The sequence below is a fragment of the Condylura cristata genome, unplaced genomic scaffold (genome assembly GCF_000260355.1).
Source record: "Condylura cristata isolate star-nosed mole 26May11 unplaced genomic scaffold, ConCri1.0 scaffold00011, whole genome shotgun sequence".
NCBI classification, from domain to species: domain Eukaryota; kingdom Metazoa; phylum Chordata; class Mammalia; order Eulipotyphla; family Talpidae; genus Condylura; species Condylura cristata.
This window is the reverse complement of record NW_004567112.1, coordinates 19,911,389-19,931,703: the sequence shown is the minus strand read 5'-3', so window position 1 is coordinate 19,931,703 and position 20,315 is coordinate 19,911,389. Positions and strand designations below refer to the sequence as shown.

The following is a 20,315-nucleotide window of genomic DNA, read 5'->3' as shown; positions in this document are numbered from 1 at the left end:
CCCCGTGTATCCTGGGGCTCCGGGCGCCCCTGGAAAGCCCGTGGCGGTACTCCCTGGCCCCTGGTCTGGTGGCCCGGCTCGCCAGCCCTGCCTGTCAGCCCTGGGGGCTGTGCTCCCGCTCCGCCAGTGCTTGCTGGGGACCCAGGGGGCTCCGTGGCCCTGGCCCTGCCACCCCTCCCCCATCACCTCTCTGCGCCGGCTGGTAGGGATCTGCCAGAAGGTCTCAGCTGGGCTTTAGGCCTCTCCGTCTCCTCCAATAATGACTTCCTATAAATCAGATCTGCCCTCCGCTTTGTTCCACACCGCTCCCAGCCTACAGCGAAACTCCCCACCCAACACCATAAATCCACCTTCATTTTCTTTCCAAATTTCTTTTAAGGCTTCTTTAATCACCACCTTGCAGCCTGGACAGATGCTCCCTTAAAGGGTGAGGCCAGATGCAGAGTCCCCTGGGGGGAGCAGCGAGGCCGGGGAGAGGCAGGGTCAGTGGCAAGAGCCGTGGGTTCCAGTGGGAAAGGGGTGCTCAGGGCTGGAGGACTGGCTGGCACCCGGGACGAAGACCAGGGCAGGGCCGGGCCTGCTCCTTCTGTGCTTCCTGCACCCAGCATGGCACTCCCTACACCCTCAGCAGAGGGCCCTGGCATCACTGTCGGGACCCCAGAAAAGGAGGTGCTCGTGTCAGCCACCCTCCATGGGCACTGCCTGTGTGCCAGACCTGTGCCAGGCACATCCCATTGTCTCCTTCCATTTTCAACCATTTTGCAGGTGAGAAAACTGAGGTCCGGTGAGGGGTATTTGCCCACTGCCACCCAGATAGGAGGATGGTGGCAGCAGGACCTGGCCCAGCAGAGTGACTCCAAATCCTGTCCTCTAAGGGTCTGCTAGACCGCCAGCTTCAGGCACTCAGAGAGGCCGAGCGCGTATGTCCCCAGGTCAAAGGGGCCGCAGAGGCCGTGCAGACCTCGTGATCCCTGGCTTCCCGCCTTCGTTTCATGCCAGGCCTTCTGCCAGGACTGCCACGCAGGGCCATGTCCGCACCATCAGGGCTCCATGTGGCTGCAAGCAGCTGGGGAATTCTGAGCTTGGGATCCTTTGGGAGCCATGACCCGCCCGTGGGTGGGGCCTTCACTGCCCAATTCAGCACCAGCAGCTCTCCCAGGGCCGCCCTCCAGGGGCCCTCCAGTCCCCTGAGAGTGGGCACCATGGCCACTAGATGGCACTGTGACCCAGCAGAGCAGCGGCTGCTGGCAGACTTGGAGTCTAGCAGGAGGCCTCCCCTCCCCCTCCAACAGGGCCAGACAGCCCTGGGTGAGGGCAGCACCACTGCCCGTTGCTGACACAGTGGCCCGGCTCCCCTTGCTGCCCTCAACAAGGCAGTTGCTTCAGCCACAGAAACCCAGGGCTGCAAAGCGAGTCCTGGATGCCAACCCGAGGCAACTTCCCTGTGGGTGCGGAGCCTTCCTCTGCCACTAGCCCCTCCTGTCTCCTGTCTCCTGGCCCGAGGGGACTCTTGAGCTGAGGTTATCAGGAAGGTCAGCTGGCTGGGCAGTTTAGGCACCAGGGGGTGGGGGATCTGAGTGCTAGTTTATCTACAAACCTCCTGTGTGACCTTGGGCAAGTCCCTTCTCTCTGGCCTCAGGGGCTGTTTTTTTGCAAAAGGGAGGGTCTCAGGGTCTGGCCAGCAGAGGACCTGGCTTCCTCGAGCACTGCCCCCTCAGGTTACCTGCTCCCTTCCCCCCTGCCGTCAGGCTAGGCTCTGTGTGGTGACCCTTACCCTTGGGGCCCGTTCCTGGAACTCAGGGAGTCACACTAGGCTATTTTTCCGGCCAGATGTCCATGTGTCGTTAATGGAATGACAATGGGGGCTGCCGGGTAGAGTTGGGGAACTTGGCGGGCAGGGAGAGGGTGGGCTGGAGAAGGCAGGCAGACAGAATAGTAACTCAGTGGGCCAAATAGGTTCTTGTCAGCCAAATGGCTTTTGGAAGTCGGCAAAGCTGCTCTAACGTGTCCTCTGGGCATGCCAGCCGCCCTGGCCTGCCTGGCTGCGCCACAGACGCTGTGCCCCTTCCTTGCGCTGCCCCGTCCTTCCAGCACAGCCTGGCACCGTTAGCCGGTGCTCCTGTCCCTGTCCATGCTGCTCAGCTGTCTCCTCCCGGCCCCCTCCTGCCCCTGCCTCCCTTCCCGCCAGCCCCTCCGCTAGCCCAGCCAGCGCGAACAATGTCCCCTTCATGCTCAAACCCAGCCGCAACCTTCTGGATTCTTTTATTCTGTGTATAACCCTGTCTCCCAGACCTTGCCTCCTTTCCATCTCATCATTTTCAAGTGCTTCATCTCCCCAGCCCACCCTCCTTCTCCAGCAGATCAAGGCACTTAATTGCCAAGCCAGCCCAGCGCGCAGAACTGGGAACTGTTCAGAGGAATTGACTGTACAAATCTAGGCTGAAGCTCCTGCATGCTTATTCTTTTTCCCGGGAAAACATGGTTTATTACTGACACTCAGCCTTCCTGCTGCACTCTGGTGTGGAGCTCTGGAGCACGCTGAGGAGGCTGGAGCCCTGCAAACTATTTTACTGTCCAGTCATTTGTTCCCACTAACTTTGTCAGGCAGGTCGACATCCATCTCCCCTCCATGGAGGAGGAGAGTGGCTACAGCAGTGCATGGTAAGGCTGAGGCCACCTCTTCTAGGCAGACTTTGCGGTTATGCCACACCAGGTGTCTGGGGTCTGAAATGGCTCCACCCTTCATGTCCAGCCAGGATTCCCCATCAGGCAGGCTGTCCCTTTGGAAGGCCGTGGCTGGGCCAGTGGGGATGGCTAGATCAGGAACGACAACCAGCGAGAGAATAGCTACATAAAGGGTGCAGGAGCCGTGCGAGGGTGCAGTCACGTGAACAGCGTCGTGCACAGCTCTGGCGTCCTGATTGCTGGCACCCAGAACAGGAACTGGATTGCTTTGCCATCAGCAGGCTATTGGCAGATTATCAGAGTTTAGTCAGCAGCCGTGCTGGAATTAGAAAAACAGCCTTCCCTGGAAAGATCTCCCCGTCAGAGAGGCTGACAATAGGCCCTCCAACCAGAAAGAAGCGGGGGGGCGAGGGGAGGGCGCCTTCAGAAAAAGGACGGGAGAGATTTTGGAACGCGAACACAATTCTTTGAGTTCAGTTATCCAAGACGGGACCCAGCCGAGGCTTAGGGATTTAGCACTCCATTCCTGGCCGCTTATATGTAAGTAAATAATTTCATCTGCTGCTTGGCAATAAAGAGTGCTCTAAATCTTGGCCTTTGTGATTTGTCAGTTTTCTCCTACAGATCCTGTCCACCCATCATTTGGGTTACAGCAAATGGGGTAAGAGATTCCTGGGGAAGAAGGCTGTCATGGCGGTCTCACTCCCACTTTCTGGCAAGCTCTGTGTCCCAGGTCCCCCACGAGCCCCCCAAAGCCTACTCCCCCAGATAGCTCATTAACCATGGGCGTCTCCCCCCACAGGTCCTCAAGCCCGCCCTCCCCATGGTCTCTGAGGACCCACCTGAACCTCGCAGTCTGGAGCATCACTGCCCTCCACCCTGTCACGCTGCCTACCTGTGTATTTGTTGACCCCAGCCTCAGCGGCCACATCTCTGAGTGCCAGGATACCCCGGGAAAGGTCACTGGCCTCGGGGTCCATTTCAATGAGGGCGTCTGGGCCCACGTTACCGTAGGCATAATTGGCGATGTAGATGGAGTAGCGTCCAGAGCCCTGAGGAAGAAGGGGAAGAAGGGGTTGAGCAGACACATTAGGGCTCTTTGCGGTCTTTCCCCCAGAAAGCGGCTCTTCCCTGCGCTGGCAGGGCCGTGGCTCCTTCCCGGGGTTGGTGCCCCCTCCCCCATCTGGTGTCCATGGCCCTGCAGGCTGCCCACAGCGGGCACAGAGTGCTTTTTGCAGAGGCTGCCCCCAGGAACCAGGGTCTTACAACAAAGCAGCCCTGCCTCTCCTTCCACCCTGCTCCAGGAGAACACATCCCTCCCTCTCCCTCACAGCCACCTTTTATAGACAATTTTCTAATGTGCCTCCCTCCAGCTGAGCTCTCTCCAGCTGCCAGCCAGGGTAGCTGCTCAATAAATATTTGCTGATTGATTGATCTACCAATTCCCATTATTCTCCGTCTCTCGCTCCCATTCAAGCTCACTCCAGCCAAGATGACAAGCAAATTCCCTGAGCCATCTCCCTCCCCCTCCCCACCTGAACTCCTTTATTCCTCTATTTTGGTAGCGCAGGAACTCAGCTATGCAGGATCCTCCTTCCCTCTTCCATTCCCTTGTTTCCTCCATGTTACCAGAAAGAAATATCTATTGCTTCTGCCTTTATAACACTGTCTCAAATTTTCCCCCTTTGCATCCAGGAGAAGCCCGGGGCACCCTTTACTTGTCATTCTCCAGTCCGAAACACTGCTGAGGGAAGATTCTTTTCTGTCTGCTGTTATAATGATGTTATTTCTTCAATGGATGCCTCCTTTCTCCCAAGAGATCCACATGATTTCTAAATCAGTTTTCTAGTTTTCTGCTCATCTTTTCATCATTTCCCTCTAATTAACTAGATCGTAAATATTTCTTGTGCTCCAGCTACATGCAAGGCACTATGCTGTAAACGTACTTAGGAAGTCTTTGTCCCTAGGTTGCGTGTTGTCTAGTTGGAAGGCAAGTTATCGACTAAGACGACACAGGAGAAACAGCTGAGCTCCAAGCAGGCATGTACTGTCTCCCCCTCCTGGGCGCATTTGCTTGCTTTTATTTCTTATCCAAATGTCCCATAAGTGGGAACCCCCTGTCCCACCCAACCGGTCACTGGCTTTATTCCTTCTTAGGGCTCATTCTGTTGGGTGAGATCATTGAAGGAGTTTGGGGTCCCCAGGTGCACAGAGACATCAATGCGTCTCACTAAGAGACTATGCACAGGTCTTCCTACACATGCAGGGGAGCTTCTAACCCCAAGAAGGGGCACTAGCGGGGATTTCAGAAGGGTTTTCTAAGAGGAGTCTCAGCCAGGTGAAGCTGGAGAGAAAGAGCCTTCCAGGTAGAAATGAAACAGAATGCTTCATTCTGTGCAGAGCCACAAGAAGGCTCTTCAATGTTCTGGTTGGAAAAGGCGGGGCAGAACCTGTTGGGGGACAAAGACAGAGGTGACAGCTGTCTCCTAAAGATCCCGTCCCTTTTCTCTTTTGGCTTTCTGAGTTTCTGTTCTGCTACTTGGGAATCCTTGCTTCGCAGATCTCGTTACTCAAAGTGGTCCATGGACCCACAGCATTGGTATGTCCGGGAGCATTTTAGAAATACAGGCAGTCAGCTACCCAACCCCCACATTGGCTGAATCAGAAGCTGCATTTTCACAAGACATCTATGTGGTCCCCATGTGAAGGTGATGTTTGTGATGCACTGTGTTAAAACCCAGATTCAGGATGGGGGAGAACTCTGAAAGGTTCTTGCCCATCGCAGGAGCTCAGTCCTCTGTGTGGAATGATTGGATGAAGAGTGAATGAATGAGCCCAAAGGCGAAAGTCTCCATCACTGCAGCGCTTCTAACCCCACCAGCTGTTAGCAATCTCATCAACAAATGGGCAATTAAGCCTATGTGAACTGGAATGCACTCCGTTAGACATTAGAATACTTATAAAATTTGGCTCCACCTACTTCCCTGTGCCAACGTACTGGGGTGACAAAACCGACAAACACAGATGTGTTACAGTTGTAGCAGTTGCAGAACTTCACATGTGAACTTGGACCACAGTAATTCTGGGAGACTGAGTCATTCCAGGAAAAGGAAGATGTTTCTGCAGCTTTGGGTCCAGAGGGCAGGGTCTCATCCTTTGGCCTACATCAGAATCACCTCAAGGGCTTGTGAAACCACAGAGGCTGGGCTCCAGCCCCAGGATTTCTGCTTCAGGAGATACAGAGTGGCATTTCTGCTCCAAGGCCCCAGGGGAAGCTGCCCGGTTGTGGGTCCAGAGCTGCGGACTGAGAACCACAGGTCCAGGCTCCGCCCCCACCTGACTCTAGGCCCTTGGGCACGTTTTTCACCTGCTTTGGCTTCATCACCTCACATGTTAGTGCTTCCTGGCAGAGTTGTTGAGAAGATGAAATGAGACAACACATGTGAAAGGTCTTTGAAAAGATAAAAATGCTATATAAACATGAGGCATAATCATTATCGATCAGGGAACGCTTCTTGTAAGATATCGGCTTTGAGCGGGATCCAGAAAGGTGGGTGAGTGATGAGGCAGCTGAAGATGAAAGGCGGGCAGCTGTTCCAGGTTGGGGCAGAGAAGGGACCTGGCTACCAGGGCAGAGGGAGAGTCAGTGAGGTGGGTGGAGACGTTTACCTGACACCTTGGCTCTCAAAGCGAGCCTGCATCAGCAGGTGGAGCTGCATCAGCATCACCTGCGAGCCTAGCTGAAGCCTGATTACAGGCGTTGGGCTTCTGATTCGTGGGTCTGGAGGGTGGAGTGGGTGGAGCCTGAGAATTCGCATTTCTAACGATACTGACGCTGCTGGACCAGGGACCGCACTTTGAGAACCACGGACCAGGTAGGGGCTGAGGGACTGAAGATGTGTAGGATAAATGCTGTAAGAGAACTTGTGGTTAGAAACTTGTGTCTGATGCTGGTTCACCCAGAGGCAGGGTAGCTTAGGGATACAAAGGCATCTGATTTATTTTCGGGATAGGGGGACTCAATTCCTGGCTTTGTCTGCCACTTACATGTGATTGAGATCAAGTGGCACATTGCTTGGGGTCCTAGTTTCCATATCTGTAACATGGGGGTAACGACAGCGTGTATTTCATAGACTTATTGTGAAACTTCTGTGAGACGACCGAGGTAACCCCTGAGCGGGGCTTCCTATCTGTTAGTTTAGGGAGCATTACCTCTTCCTGTTGTGATCGCTACATGGTGCTGAATTCCCATCCCTCCCCTTCCAGCTGGCCTTAGCTGCTCCCTGCTCCTGCCCTCTGCCAGTCTCAGGCCTGGGACTGCCAAGGGTGTGGCTGGAGCAGAAGTTGGAAATCAGCCCCTGTCCTGCTGGCGATCCCTGTAGGGTTTGTCCTAGTCCCTGAGGCTGGGCTTGAGCAGGGGCTGAGCCGGCAGCTAAGTGCCCGCCCGCCTGTGGTGTCAGTCTCTTTTTTTGCCTTTGTCCCGTGGTTCAGTGCAGAGGTGTGCAGGTGACCTTGTTAGGACAGAGAGTGCATCTCTGTGTGATTAACCTTCACGGCCCTCCCACTAGCTCGAGAAGACTCCCACCTTAGCCGAGGCTGGGAAGCTCCTGTCCTAAATGAGTGAGACAGGAAACCAGGAGAGTAAGGTGCAGATGGGGGAGTCTGTCCCGCCCAGACCCTCCTCATTCTCTAGGTGCCCCCCAACACACACACAGCAGCCTCTCCGTCCCCTCCCACCGGGCAGGCAGGAGTCCAGGTGGCACAGATTCAGGTCAGGGCTAAATGTGGCTTCACAGCCCAGCTTGGCTTCTCTTCTCAGCACCAGCTTGTTAAGAAATAAATATTTATACCTGGCACCTGCCTTCTCCCAGGGCCTGGAGGCCCCTGCTGTGAAGATTCACGCTGAATCCCCAATCCCCTCAGTGCCATCTCCATTCCTAAACCAGCCGGCCCTTGCCCCTGCCCCCAGAGAGGGGCTCTGTGGAGGCTGGGCAGCAGCTGGGTCCCTGATTTAGTAATGACTGTTGATAAAGCCAAGGAGGGGGCGCAGGGGAGCAGGTGACAGGAGGGATAAATCACCTCCACGGCAAGCCTCCCGCACCACCGCTGGGGCCGCTGCCTGCCGGGGCGAGGCTGGAGCTGAGGCGGTGCCCACAGGGCAGGCGGCTGCAGCTGCTCGTGCCCTCTGCACTCCCCTTTCTTCTCCAGCTGCCATGGGCAGCATCTCTGGGGAGGCAGGGCACGGGGGCACCCAGGGAGCTATTGATTAACCAGTATTTGTACACTCAGGTCCCTCCCCTTGGCCTCTCCGCGCCCCTTTGTCAGACCTTCATTTGCACCATGAATATTTGCAGGGGCCTTGGGGCTCCATGCCTGGCACACGGTAGGCACTTACTAGTAAGGGTAGTCACTAGGTGAAGGAATGAGCCGGTTTAGAGTTAGAAGGCTCTGATTCGTGTCCTCTTCACAGACCACGCAGCGCTGCCCCAAGCTGGGCCTCGATGCCCTCATCTGTGCAGTGGACATGATGATCTTAGGATTTGGCAGCTACGATCGCCACGCGTTGCTGAGATGGGCTGTGCTCTCGGGCCCCTGCCTGGGACACCGCAGGGCTCCCAGCTGCTCTCACTGTGTGCTCCGCCCCAGGCCCCTGAACTCACCGTCCTGTCCACACAGGCCACAGAGCGCCCGGCAAAGAGGCTGGCCACGCCTCGGGCCACATTGACCTCGTCGCTCAGGACATCTTCCCACCGGTTATTGCGGAATTTGAACAGCTTGTCCGAGTAAGTGGCCACCCCTGGAGAGAGGAGGAGGAAAAGGAGGGCTGGGGGACAGCTCCGGGGTGCCCCCTGGCTCGGGCCAGAGGTGGGGTGCTCTGCGGCAGGGTGAGCACTCCTGCAGCACTTGCTTGTATGGGGAGCCACTTCTCTTTGGAGGTTACCCAAGTATTTTCAGTCAAGAGAAGAGACTCAGAGGTGTATGAAATGGCCAGCCCAGGCCTCAGCAACTAGGGGGGAGATGTCACTGTTGTGGTGCGGCTGGGAGGACTTGAGCAGTGGCTGCACCAGCACTCGGTGTTGGGGGGCAGTGTGGGGTCCTGGAACTGCCCCATTCCAGCACCTGGACCCCTCCAGAGACGCCCCGGTACTCTGCTTGCACAGATCCGACCTGGGTCTCTGACGGAGGGGATCTGGTTGGTGCTGGGTCTCTAAGTCGAGACAGAGGGGAGGCTGGGTGCTGAGCTCTGGTACGTGTGTCACCTCCACCCCCAGGGGAGCAGGACGGCAGCACTCAGGTGGGCTGAGGGGTCTGGGCAGCCCCCTGGGAGAGCCCTGCTTCCAGGACTGGGGAGCCCAGACATGGCGGTCTCCACCTCTTTTGGATACAGACTCCTTTGAGAAGTGGATAGAGGCTAAGGACCCCAGTGTAGGAAGTCATACGTGCGGGCACCCTACAACACACCACATGTACTCCCGAGCTTATTCCTGGCTAAAAGGCTGCTCTGGGAGGGGGAGGGAGCGAGGTCCAGAGGCTTGCTCTTCTGAGACTGCTAGGAAGTGCTTTCCCCCCACTCTCACCCGTGGTTTATTTCCTGCTAATGTGAGGCCCAAACATTTCTATTTTAGAGGGGATTATGTTCTACCTCTGGGGACCAGCTTGGGAAATACAGGAGAGGAGCAGGGGGAGGAACTGGGGGAAGGGAGCCTGGGGAAGCTGGATCTCTGGTTGGCCCAGGGGACACTTGGGGCTTACCCCAGGGGGACCAGAACAGCACAGCAGTCGAGGACTGAAGATTAGAGGACATGTCACATCCCTGCCTTGGTTCTACCTGGATTCTACTTTTCAGTTGTAGCTGTTGGCTTTGGGCTAGTAGCTTAGTATCGCTGAGGCTCAGTTATCTTATTTGTAAGTAACAAGCACACTCAAATTCACCCTGAGAATAAGTGATATAACACACATTCGAGCACTGGCACTGCATGTCCCGAAGTGGTAGGTGCTGGGGATGATTATTGCCATTGCATAGATGAGGCGCTCTCCAAGGTCCTGCAGGGACACTGGCTCTGCCCCTCAGGGGCTTGCGGGCACCAGCAGCTGTGAGAGTGAATGGATGAGGGAGTGAGAGTGCCTGTGAGGGTGCCTGAGAGCAGGAAGTGAATGTGAGAGTGAGTGTGAGAAAGTGCTAGAGAGTGAGGGGGAACGTGGAAAAGTGTGTGAGAACCGGTGAGTGAACCAGTGTGAGAAGGATTACCTGAGGGTGTGTGTGAGTGGGAGCTGTGTGAGGCAGTGTCAAAAGGATTCCTCAGGCCCTCCCTGGTGGCGCAGCTGGTTAAAGCACAGCACTAAGAAGCTAAAGCCACTTCCGTATGAGTTCGATCCCTGCCTGCCCCGGAGGTGACCACATGGCGCGGCAGACCTCTCCTGACCCGCCCACTGCTCCCCTCGGCAGTGTACTTCATCAATCTGCCTGTTCTGCTCCCCACTCTGTCTCTGGTGAATCCTCTCACCACCCCTGTACCTCTGGCCTGTACCCCAGTTCTGTATGTACAAATAAATAAATCTTAAAAAAAAAAAAAGATTCCTGAGGCTCCTCTGCCTAGAAGATGAGAGTCTGATCTCTCTGTGCCCCCCATGGGGCCTCCTGAGATCTCAGGAACCTGCAGGAACACAGCTGTGGGTCTGGAGTTGACCTCCGAAACACCCACCACACAGCAGGGAGCTGGGCCTGCTGCTTGACCCTCTATGGGGAGGCCTGTCCAGGGGGAATGGCCTGCCCGGGGGCTGGGAGAGACCCAGGAGACCTGCAGGTGCTTCTTCTGGTGGACACTGGGGCCAAGAAGCCACAGCCGTGATGGGGGCCGCAGGGCTCTCAAGAGCCACTTCCTGCAGAAGCACCGGGCTTGGCCTCAGTGACTGAGCTAGCATCTGCTCTGGCTCCCATCCCCTCATTTTGGTCAATTCCTTATCCTCTTTCAATGTGGTTTTCTTATCTGAGAGTTGGGAGGCAGCTCTGCTCCTCAGCGCAGCTGTGGAATTTCAGGAGGAGACACAGGGCCACCCTGGCACGGTGGCCATGGGTCAGACAGGCCCCTGGGTGCTCAGGCCCTGGCTGCAACCCTGGGGACTGGATGTGTTCAGGGATTTAGACTCCCCCCTTTATGTTTTAGAAAGGTAACAGTGCACATACCATTTATTGCATAACACCCCAGCAGGGACTGGGGCAGTACCCTGTAATTAAACACATTAATATTTCTGCAGTGAAATATATGAATATTCACACCAAGTGGGATAAATAAAGTCTATAAATAGTTCCCATCATCTCAGGACAGGTTTTGCTATCAATTCACTTTCCCGCAAACTTAAAAAAAGCACCTGAGACTTCCAGAGTGCTCTGGATTTCAGGGCTGCAGGATTTCAGGCTGCCGTCCCCACGGGCTCCCTGGGCAGCGGCGGGCTTGTCATCACTTCCTAGTGCCTGGGGGCCTCCGAGTGGGCCCCACAGGCTTCCAGGTCTCCAGCCTTCACCAACAGCAAGTGACCCTTGCCCTTCTCTGTCAAATCAGGGCCCCTTTAGATGCTACCACCAGCACAAATAGAAATACTGAAGCTAAATTCTACCAAAGCTTGGGCCTGGGGGAGAAAACAGCTGCCAGCAGCTGGGGCTCTGGAGAGCTTCGGGGGGGATGTGGGGGGATTTTCTCAAGTCCCCAAGTTCCTGCCCGCACTAGCCAACAGGAGAAGATGGGCCCCTGGTTGACTCTCGCGACCTGTTTGCCTCGTCACCTCCAATTCCCCCTCCCTACCCAAGACAACTGTTCACAAAGTCTGTTTTAGAGAACTCTGATCTCTCAGCTTCTGGAGAAAAGGTTTCGTCATGATCTGCGCTTGGGAATGACCAAGTACTCCAACCCCCTCTGGGAGGTGCTCGGTAGACATCAGTCTATGCAAAGCTCTGTAAACCCTGCAGTAAATTACAGGTTAGATTTTATTTAATTCAGCCTTTCCCAAATGCACTTGACCATGGAACCCTTTCCTGCAGCACATCCATAGCAGGCACTGTTCTTAGCAAATTGCTGTCCTAGGGTGTTGGTCAGGTGCTGGGCTTTGTGGCCAGAGGGGTTAGGGTGCCATGTATTGTTAGCCTCTTCCCTTGTTCCAGCCTCCTGGCTTCCAAGCTGACCAGGGACGCCCAGAAGAATAAACTAATTAAGGTAAAATGTGCAACAGTGATGCAGAGCCTTGTAGATCATAAATGGGAACGGCAAAATCAATGGCAGCCCTTCTGCAGGCAGAGGCCTGGAGGCCTGGGCGACAGCAGGGGTGGGAGCCCGTGATTTAGGAAGAGCGAACGCTCTGGCAGCTGCAACCTGGGTAATTAGGTGTGTCAGGAAGACAGATAAACAGTGAGCTGTGCGGGTCGATGGCACAGGTAATAAACACTCAGCACTGGCCCCCGGCCCGTGTCAGTGTGCAATCCTGCCCGGGGCTCCTTGTAGCTGCATTCTGCCCCGGGTGCCCTCGCTGAGTTGGGACAGTCATGAGGGCGGAGGAGGAAAGGGCTCTTCTGAGTCCTTGGGGAGACCCTGAGCTGGGGGAGGCCTGGAGAAGTGGGAGGGGGTTCAAGAGCAGAGTAGGGGGCTGCTGGGAGAGCCCATTTGCTGATTTCCAGTCCCACCTGACTTGGGACCTTGGTATTAAAGGAGCCTGGAAGATCTGACAGTCGGGGAGATCTGCCAGTTGCTGCCAGGCCGGTGGATGAGGCTGTGGTACCCACCAGGCCCTGCTGGGTGCCAGGTGCTAGAGGTGTCACAGGGAAGTGGGCATCTTTGTCCCTGACTGAGCATGCCCGCAAATCAGCTGGCAACAGGACAGGCAGGTGGAGCAGATGCCAAGGGCCAGTAGTAAAACTCATAGCATGTAACGTACTTGTGACACTTTCCAAGTGCCAGGCACTTCACAAATGACCCTCTCTAGCCCTCACCAACCCCCACGGCTATTTACAGACAAAGAGCCTAAAGTATGTGAGACAAAGGACCAGCTTGCTTAAGACTCAGCAGCTAGTAGAACCCCCGGGGGCAAGACAGGGTGAGGGACCACCATGGGAAGATGCCATGGAATCAGGATGGAGTGGCACAGGGGACCCCGATCAGGGGCTTCATGGAGGAGGCATCTGAACGAGGCCTGGAAAGGGCACCGTAACTCGCCTAGCACACTTCATCTTGCGAGGCCCGTGAGAAGCACTTATTTCACAACCGGCGCCTCATCTAAACCCCACAGCCGCCCTAAGAAGCAGTGTGGCCCCATTTTACAGGTGGAGAAGCTGAGGGGCAGAGAGGTTGTGACACTTGTCCAAGCTCACCGAGCTAGCGAGCGACTGCAGACTGAAACCCAGGTCTGAGTTCTGAGCCTGTTCTCTTTGGCTTAGGCAGTGTGACAGGCTGGTGCTCTAGGCAGGAGGGGTGGGTGACCTAGGATGTGCCCAGAAGGGATCTGTGCAGGCGGAGGAGGAGAAACGTAGAAGGAGACACCCACTAATCCCAGGAAAGTGAAGAAGGGGCCATTTGTGCTTTGTGAGCTGGGAAGACAGTGCTTACAGAAAGCTTCCCCAGCAGGGGAGCGAAGAGTGGGCGAGCAAGGAAGAAAGCGAAGGCCCTGTCACTTTTACAGTAACTCGGGTTCCACCCTGGGGGATGAGTGGCCGTGAGGAGGAGGAGCAGGAGGCTGGAGGCCAGAGGCTGGGCAGGAAGGGCAGGGGCATTTTGAGATGTGGTAGAGCAGAGCAAAGTGTGGACAGTGACAGCAGCAGTCAGCCGGGCGTCAAGAGTTTGGCTTCAGTCAGGCTGAGAAGGCGTGCCCACGGGGTCAGCTTGCAGTCACTGCACTGGAGCTGGACAGAGGGCAAGACCAGGGCCTCAAACTGAGTCCCGGGGACAGCCACGTTGGGCTAGGGGGAAGAGAGGGCAGGGGGACATCACCAGACAGACAGAAAGAGGGAAGGTTCTGTGTTGAGGACGATCAAGCCAGTCAGTTCACCAACCTGCCTCCTCACCCATTCCAGCTCCGCCCCAGAGGCCACTTTGGAACCCCTGGGAAGGGGAGTTAGTAAGGGCTCTTCTAAAAGACCAGTGACCTCAGAGCCTCTCCCTCAGGGTGTCCCTTGCCAGGGAGATGACCTGACTCATGGGTTGGCATTATTGGCATGGGTAGCCAGGAGAGGGCTGGCAAATACCTGAGGCTCTGCAGAGGGCTGAGCCAACTTCATGCATAAGGCAAAGGGGTCCCTGCAATGCGGCCTGGGTTGTCTTTCTTAATCTCTCTCAAAGAGGATAATGATAATGGCCAACTACTTATCAGGTTGTTGCGAGCTGAAATGAGATAACGTACATAAAATACTAGAAACAACACCGGTGACGATATAAGTTTAATAAATAATAATGCCACTATCATCATTATCACTTCCACTATCACCACCACCACCCTCCTCATCGCCATCACCATGGTCTCTGGGGGGTTCCAGGGCATGCAGGTCCTCAACATAAAGCATATCTCCAAAGACACGGTGACACTAAGTACAAGAGCTTTATGAGACTTAGTTACTGGAAACCCATCAAAGCAAAGATGGCCCCAGAAGAGAACATTCAGGCAAAGGACATTTTTGAGAAGAATGAATACAGGCCCCATATGATTTCTGACTTCAGTCTCCCTTCTTCCATTCTAGGGTGAGAAGGGAAATCCCACCAACCCTTGCCAGGGGCTTCACCCACATTAGCTCACTGAGCCCTGTCCACAGAGTCAGGGTGACATTTGACAGAGAAATTGGGGCTCAGAAGTGAGCTGCACAGCACTGCTAGGTGACAATGCTCAGCTTCGCGCTGGAGCCTGGCTCACTGCCTCATCCCTCATATGAAAGCTGGGGTGGGACTCGGGGGCCAGGCCCCAACTCCCAAGGAAACTTCTGTGTCAGGGCCGAGGAAATGGCTCCAGGGCCCCAACCCCTTCATGGCGCTACCTGATAGCCTTGGCCCCATCCTTGCTTTTTATGGAGCCTCATGCTGACGAGGCTTCGTGGGGTCGGCCAAGGGGCCGGAGTACTCGTGAGCTCCCCTCCTAAACGGGGCAGCCTGGGGTGGGCTGAAAATCAGAACTTTGCAACCAAGGAAAGTGTGATGGGACCAGGTGACCCTAGGATCCACTTTGGGGCCTAGAGGGCCCTAGGAAAAGAGGGTGGACCTCAGGGCTTTCCCAGACACAGGAAGCCCTAGGTTTCGTTAAAATGCAGATTCTGGTCTAGCGGTCTGCAGTGGGATCCAAGATTCTGCATTTGTATGAACTTCCAGCTGTTGCCAAAGCTGCCGGGCTGGAAAGCAGGGAATACACTGTTGGGGTGCCGTTGGAACTGTGTGGGTGAAGGGCTGCTGGGCAAGGGTCCCTCTCAAGAGCAGATAGCTCCTCTGCTGTGCCGGCAGAGGCTGAAGGGCAGGGCCCTGGTCCCCTCCTCCCTGGCACCAGCTGCAAAAGTCCCTGCTGAAGGACTAGGTGTAACAGAGCCCAGAAGTCATCAAAGAAGAGTGATAAATCCAGTTCACAAAAATAAAAATTTTCCACATTGCAAAGCCAACAAGAACACAGACAAGAAAAATGACAAACAAGGGAAGCTATTTGTAATGTGTATTACAGACAGAAGGGTAATTTCCCTAATTTATAAAGAGGTGTTACAAATCAATAAGAAAAAGGTCAATAATCAATAGGGGAAAATGGGAAAAGGCTATGAGCAGATGAGAGATTCAAATATATAAAAATGTGCTCAGCCTCACTCATTTTAAGAAAAACAAAAACTCAGACTGCACTTAGATACCATTTTTCCCCTATCTGATTGGCAATTAAAAAAATGATGACACTGAGTTGTGAGACTAGTGACAAATACTCACTCAGAGCTGATGAGAATGTAATTATTCCTGTCCCTCTGAAGCCAATTTGGCAATGTCTATCAAAACCACACAGGTATATTCCTTTGACATAGCGACTCCATTTCTATAAACTTATTGAACACACATACCTGCAACTGTAGAAAATGTCATGTTGGACAAACATTCATTCAGTGGCATTGTTTGTAAGGACAAAAGATGGCAAACGACATAACTTCACCAACAGAAAGCCAAGTCCACCATCAGCAAAGCTATGCAATGGATTACTATACAGCTGTGAAAAGAGCAAGAACTCTCAGGGAAAACATAAAATAATACCTGAAACTGATGGGGAAATGAAAAGAGCAGTAAGTTTTCTTACACTGAGAGTTCAGCACAATACTATTTACAGAGGAAAGGAAGGAGGTATATGAGGACTGAAGACAGCAGTTGGTCAGGGACTATTCTATTGACCTGTATGATGAAAAATAGGTGAGTGGTGAGGATCACAGTTTCCACCAACCTACCATGCTCCTGTTGCCATGTGACGTGGGCAGGAGCGCTCGGGACCTTGCAGTGAAGTAATGGGGGTGCTAAGTGTGGGACGCCAGGGCATGGACTCTGACCAGGAGCTACAGGACGTCCTGGGATCCTGGCTGTGGAGGGAGGGGCCTCACTTGCCTCTTGCCTTCTTTGCCCTGCAAACCTCCTGCCTGGTTTTCACCACACGTTGGTGCCTGGAATACACTGGCTCATGCTTACCCGGTTAGTTGCACAATAAGCTGATTTCCTGGTGCAGGCTTTCTTGGGATTCGCCTCCTTTCTGTCCCTTTTACCTACTTCCCAATTCTTAACCCTGGACCCATACACACTAGGTCCCTTCATGTCAGAGGCGTCTCGCTTTCACAAGACCCTTCACTACATAGCCCTGACCGTTCCTTTCTCTATCTGATCCCAGGGACACTTCTATGGGTCAGCATGGAGGTCTGTGCCACCCAGAAAGCTTTTAAAAGCTCAGAATTGAAGCAGCTATTGCTTAGAGAGCAGGTAAGGAGTCCTAGGCACCATAGTCCAGTTCCAGGCACCATTAACATGTGCTTTCATTCATTGTCTCAGTTGTTCATTCATTGCCTCAGTACTAAATGTGTACAGAGTAACTGAAGTGCTTCTTTGGGTCTTGGAGATATAGCAGCAAATGAGACAAAGTCTCAGTAGCCAAGGAGTTGAGTTGTAGAGTAGGAGATGAACAACTAATAACTCATAAATAAGCTACTTTCAGGCCATGGTAAGTGCTATGATGAGAAATAAAGCTGATTAAGGACCTACAGTGTGAAAGAAAGGGAAGATTCCAAGGTGTTCAGGGAAGATCTCATCTGAGAAGGGGCCTGGATGAAGGGTGAGCCCTGAGAAGAGTGGAGAAGCATTTTGGGTAGAGGGAACAGCAAGTACAGGGCCTCGTGTGGGAACATGGTGAGCAGGAGGAAGCGTCGGGAAAGGCTGGGTGGCTCCCACAGGAAGTTGCTGGAGGTGATGGTAAGGGCTTTGGATATAGTCTGCGGAGCACTGGCGGAAGCCGGACTTACGAAATTGATAGGACTTTCCCTGTTCTACAGATGAAGGGGTTGACATTGAAAGAGGTCAAGTACATTGCCCAAGGTCACTCAGAAGGCAAGGGACAGGTCTCAGGTTCGCATAGACTGAGACCCTCCAGGGCATGGCTAGGATGCAAGGTCTCAGCCCTCTGCCAGGACCTTGAGACTGACATCCCACAGGCTGGCTGGGGGAGAGGAGGAGAACCCCTCCTTCACTCCGTAACCCCGCCTACGCTTTGGCACAGGCCAAACGCGTCCCTGGCATCAGCCATGGCTGAGGTGGGCTGCTGTGGTCTCTTAGGAAGGCCCTTGGGGCCCCACGGGGGTCGGGGCAGCAGCGATGTGCTGACGTGACACCAGTGTCCTGGCTGCGCAGCGGCCCACTGTCAGTGAGCCAGTGAACTGAATCCTCAGCTGAAATGCTAACTCAAACCCACATGCATCCCTCAAAGCCACAGCAGGTCACTGAGAGGTGCCCGCTCGGGACAGCGGCTGCTGGGCACTACCCTCCTTACCCCAGCCCTAGGGTCTGGCTCCAGCCTCCCCAGGTGAACACGTGTGCCTTCGAGCGGGGTGGCCCAGACTTTCGGAGGGAGGGCCCCCTGGGCCTGGCCTCGCTGTGATACGCTGCCTCTCAGGGCTGGTGGGCCACACATTGTCTTCTTGGAATTATTTGTCAAGTTTTTATTGTGCTGTTAGGATATTTGAGGGCTTGATGGACCAGGGGAAGCTACAAAATGACCAATACAGGGATTTTGTCAAGCAGCCTAGACCCAGAGGACTGGCACAGGGTGGTGGTCAGATACCTAGAGAAAGATGAGGCTGAACCAGGGAGAGTATAAACTTCCCCCCGGCAGGGGTCTTGTCTGTTTCATTCACCGGGTCTCCTCAGTGCTTCGAATAGTGCCTGGCACATAGCAGGTGCTCACTAAATATTTGTCCACTAGCTGAATTAGTCCTCTAGGGAATGACTGTGGCTCCAGTAGGCTGGGAATGGGGCCCACACGACTCCAGAGAAGTGACCCTCAATCTCTCCTACCCTGGGGATCACCTGAGTTCGGATAACTGGCCCTACCCCCAGAGGGATGAATTGCACTGGTCTGGGCTTCACTTGGGGGACTGGGAGTGTTGAAAACCCCCAGGAGATTCCGACGTCAGGCTGGGCTGAGAATGTCCAGCAGAAAACACTCGGCACGTAGAAGGGGCTGCTGCTCCAGACACCTGACAGGTCCCATCCCGGTGCCTGAGCTCGGTGCGGGGAAGGAAGGCCTGTCGCCTTCCTCTGGCACCCCGCTCCCGGGGCCTCACCACACCCCCCTTGCGTGTTGCTCCACTTCTGCTTGCTCTCCTGCCCTCCAGCATCTTCCTGGGACTCATCCCACAGCTGTCCCTTGCCGCTGCTCCCCTCCTGACCTTGCCCCACAGGAAAGGGTTGATGAGCCCATCAATTAATTGTGTCCTAATCCAATCTTGGCTTGGTTGGAGAGAGGGCAGTAAATCCAGCTGGGTAATCATGCCCTGATATTTGTGTAGGGATAATTACTATCTCTCAGGCCTCACTCGGTGGCAAGATGAGATGAAAACCCATAAAACACCACTTGGGGCTGTGCCTCATTGTTTCTTGGCTGCACAAGGCTGGCTGGCTGCCAGCCCTGCCCGCCCCTGCCCCTGGCACCGGCCCCAACCTCTTCCCCTCCCATTCAAGCAAGTAGCCGGGCTAACATCAGGGCAGTCTGGGGGCTGGATCCTGGCTTGGGCTCAGCAACTGGTAGGGACAACATGGTGGGCCCAGGGGAAGGCCAGTGTATGTGTATGTGACACGTATGCAGGGCCCAGGGTTCGTGGTCCCCATGGCCAGGCAGTCACCTGCCTCTAGGAGGTTGGGAGGCTCCAGGCTGGTGAGTGACAGGTCTGAACCACAGGACGACCTTCCCAAGAAGCTGCTGATATCTGGAGGGGTCCGGGCATGTCTCGCCTGTCCCCTAGGGACACGAGGGAGGTGCTGGACCCTCGGGAGGACCCTGTGGCCACAGACTCCAGCCTAGTGAGCAGAGGTCAGACAGGTGAGAACTTGAGGGTCAGGGGTTGGGGACACCTCCACCTGCAGCCCCAGGAACATCGCTCCCCGGAGGAAACCTGAACACCCACTATGGCCACATACTCTACTGGGGCCTAGGATTGAGTGTGCTGATTGAAAGGATAAATCCGGAGTCAGACCCCTAGGTTTGAGTCTTAAACATATCTGCTGGTGGTCTTGGGCAAACCGTATGACTTTTGCCTCAATGTCCTCGACTGTATGGGGGATGCCCCAGAACCTGGCCCCTGGAGCTGCCCTGAGGCTTTAGTGAGACAATGTGAAGCACTTAGGTTAGGGCCTGAGTCACAGCAGGTGGACACAAGCTACAGCTACTCCATTGCTACTATTCTTTCACCCCCACCCCCCATGCGTCAGTTTCCCTTGTCCAGTCCCTAGAATGCAGGACCATGCTACTCAAAGTGTGGTCCCTGGACCGGCAGCAGCATCGTAGCCTGCGAGTGTGTGAGCCTTGCCAAATCTCCGGCCCGATCTCTGTGCTGTCCCAAGTCTCTCTGCCCTTTTTTTGGCTGCCCGTGTGCTGTCCCGGGCCTATCTGTCAAGACCAGGTATAACACAAACAACAAGTAAGGTGCACATCACCTTTGCCATTTTCTGCCACGGGAGGAGGGTGCTGAGGAGGCCACAGCCCAGCATCTGCAGGGACACAGCCCCCGGGAGATACAGAGGTGCTCTGAGCTCAGACAGGCTCCATGAGCTCAAGGTTTATCTGCCTCCAAGTTGCATGGAAAAAGGTACTTGGCTCGAATCTGTGGGGTGAATAAGTGAGTTCATCGGAAAGCCGAGGGGGCCATGCCCACTTCCAAAGCATTTTTAAAAGGTCTCCTAGAAGCAGCACGGGAGGTGGTTCCAGGGAGTCTGGTGGCTACAGCAGCTGCCCAGGGGAGAAGTGATGAGTGGTTGAGTCACTACCACAGGACAGAGGGTGGTCAGGAGCGATGGCTTGGGGGGGCGGGGGAGGGGTGCTGCAGAAAGGGGTGCTTACGCACCTTCATCTAGCTCAGGGGCCCTGCGCGAGAGCAAGCGAAGGTGTGATCCTGG

General features: G+C 54.8%; 1 protein-coding gene across 1 annotated transcript in view; it reads right to left on the bottom strand.

Annotated features, from left to right (window-relative positions):
* The window catches only part of CRTAC1 (cartilage acidic protein 1), a 125,564-nt gene that overhangs the window by 27,879 nt on the left and 77,370 nt on the right, over nucleotides 1-20,315 (bottom strand). The window contains exons 4-5 of the mRNA XM_004681019.2: nucleotides 8,346-8,482; nucleotides 3,581-3,737 (exon numbers count right to left, since the gene is read on the bottom strand). Of these exons, the coding sequence (XP_004681076.2) occupies nucleotides 3,581-3,737; nucleotides 8,346-8,482 (294 nt within the window). The remainder of the gene's footprint in view (nucleotides 1-3,580; nucleotides 3,738-8,345; nucleotides 8,483-20,315) is intronic.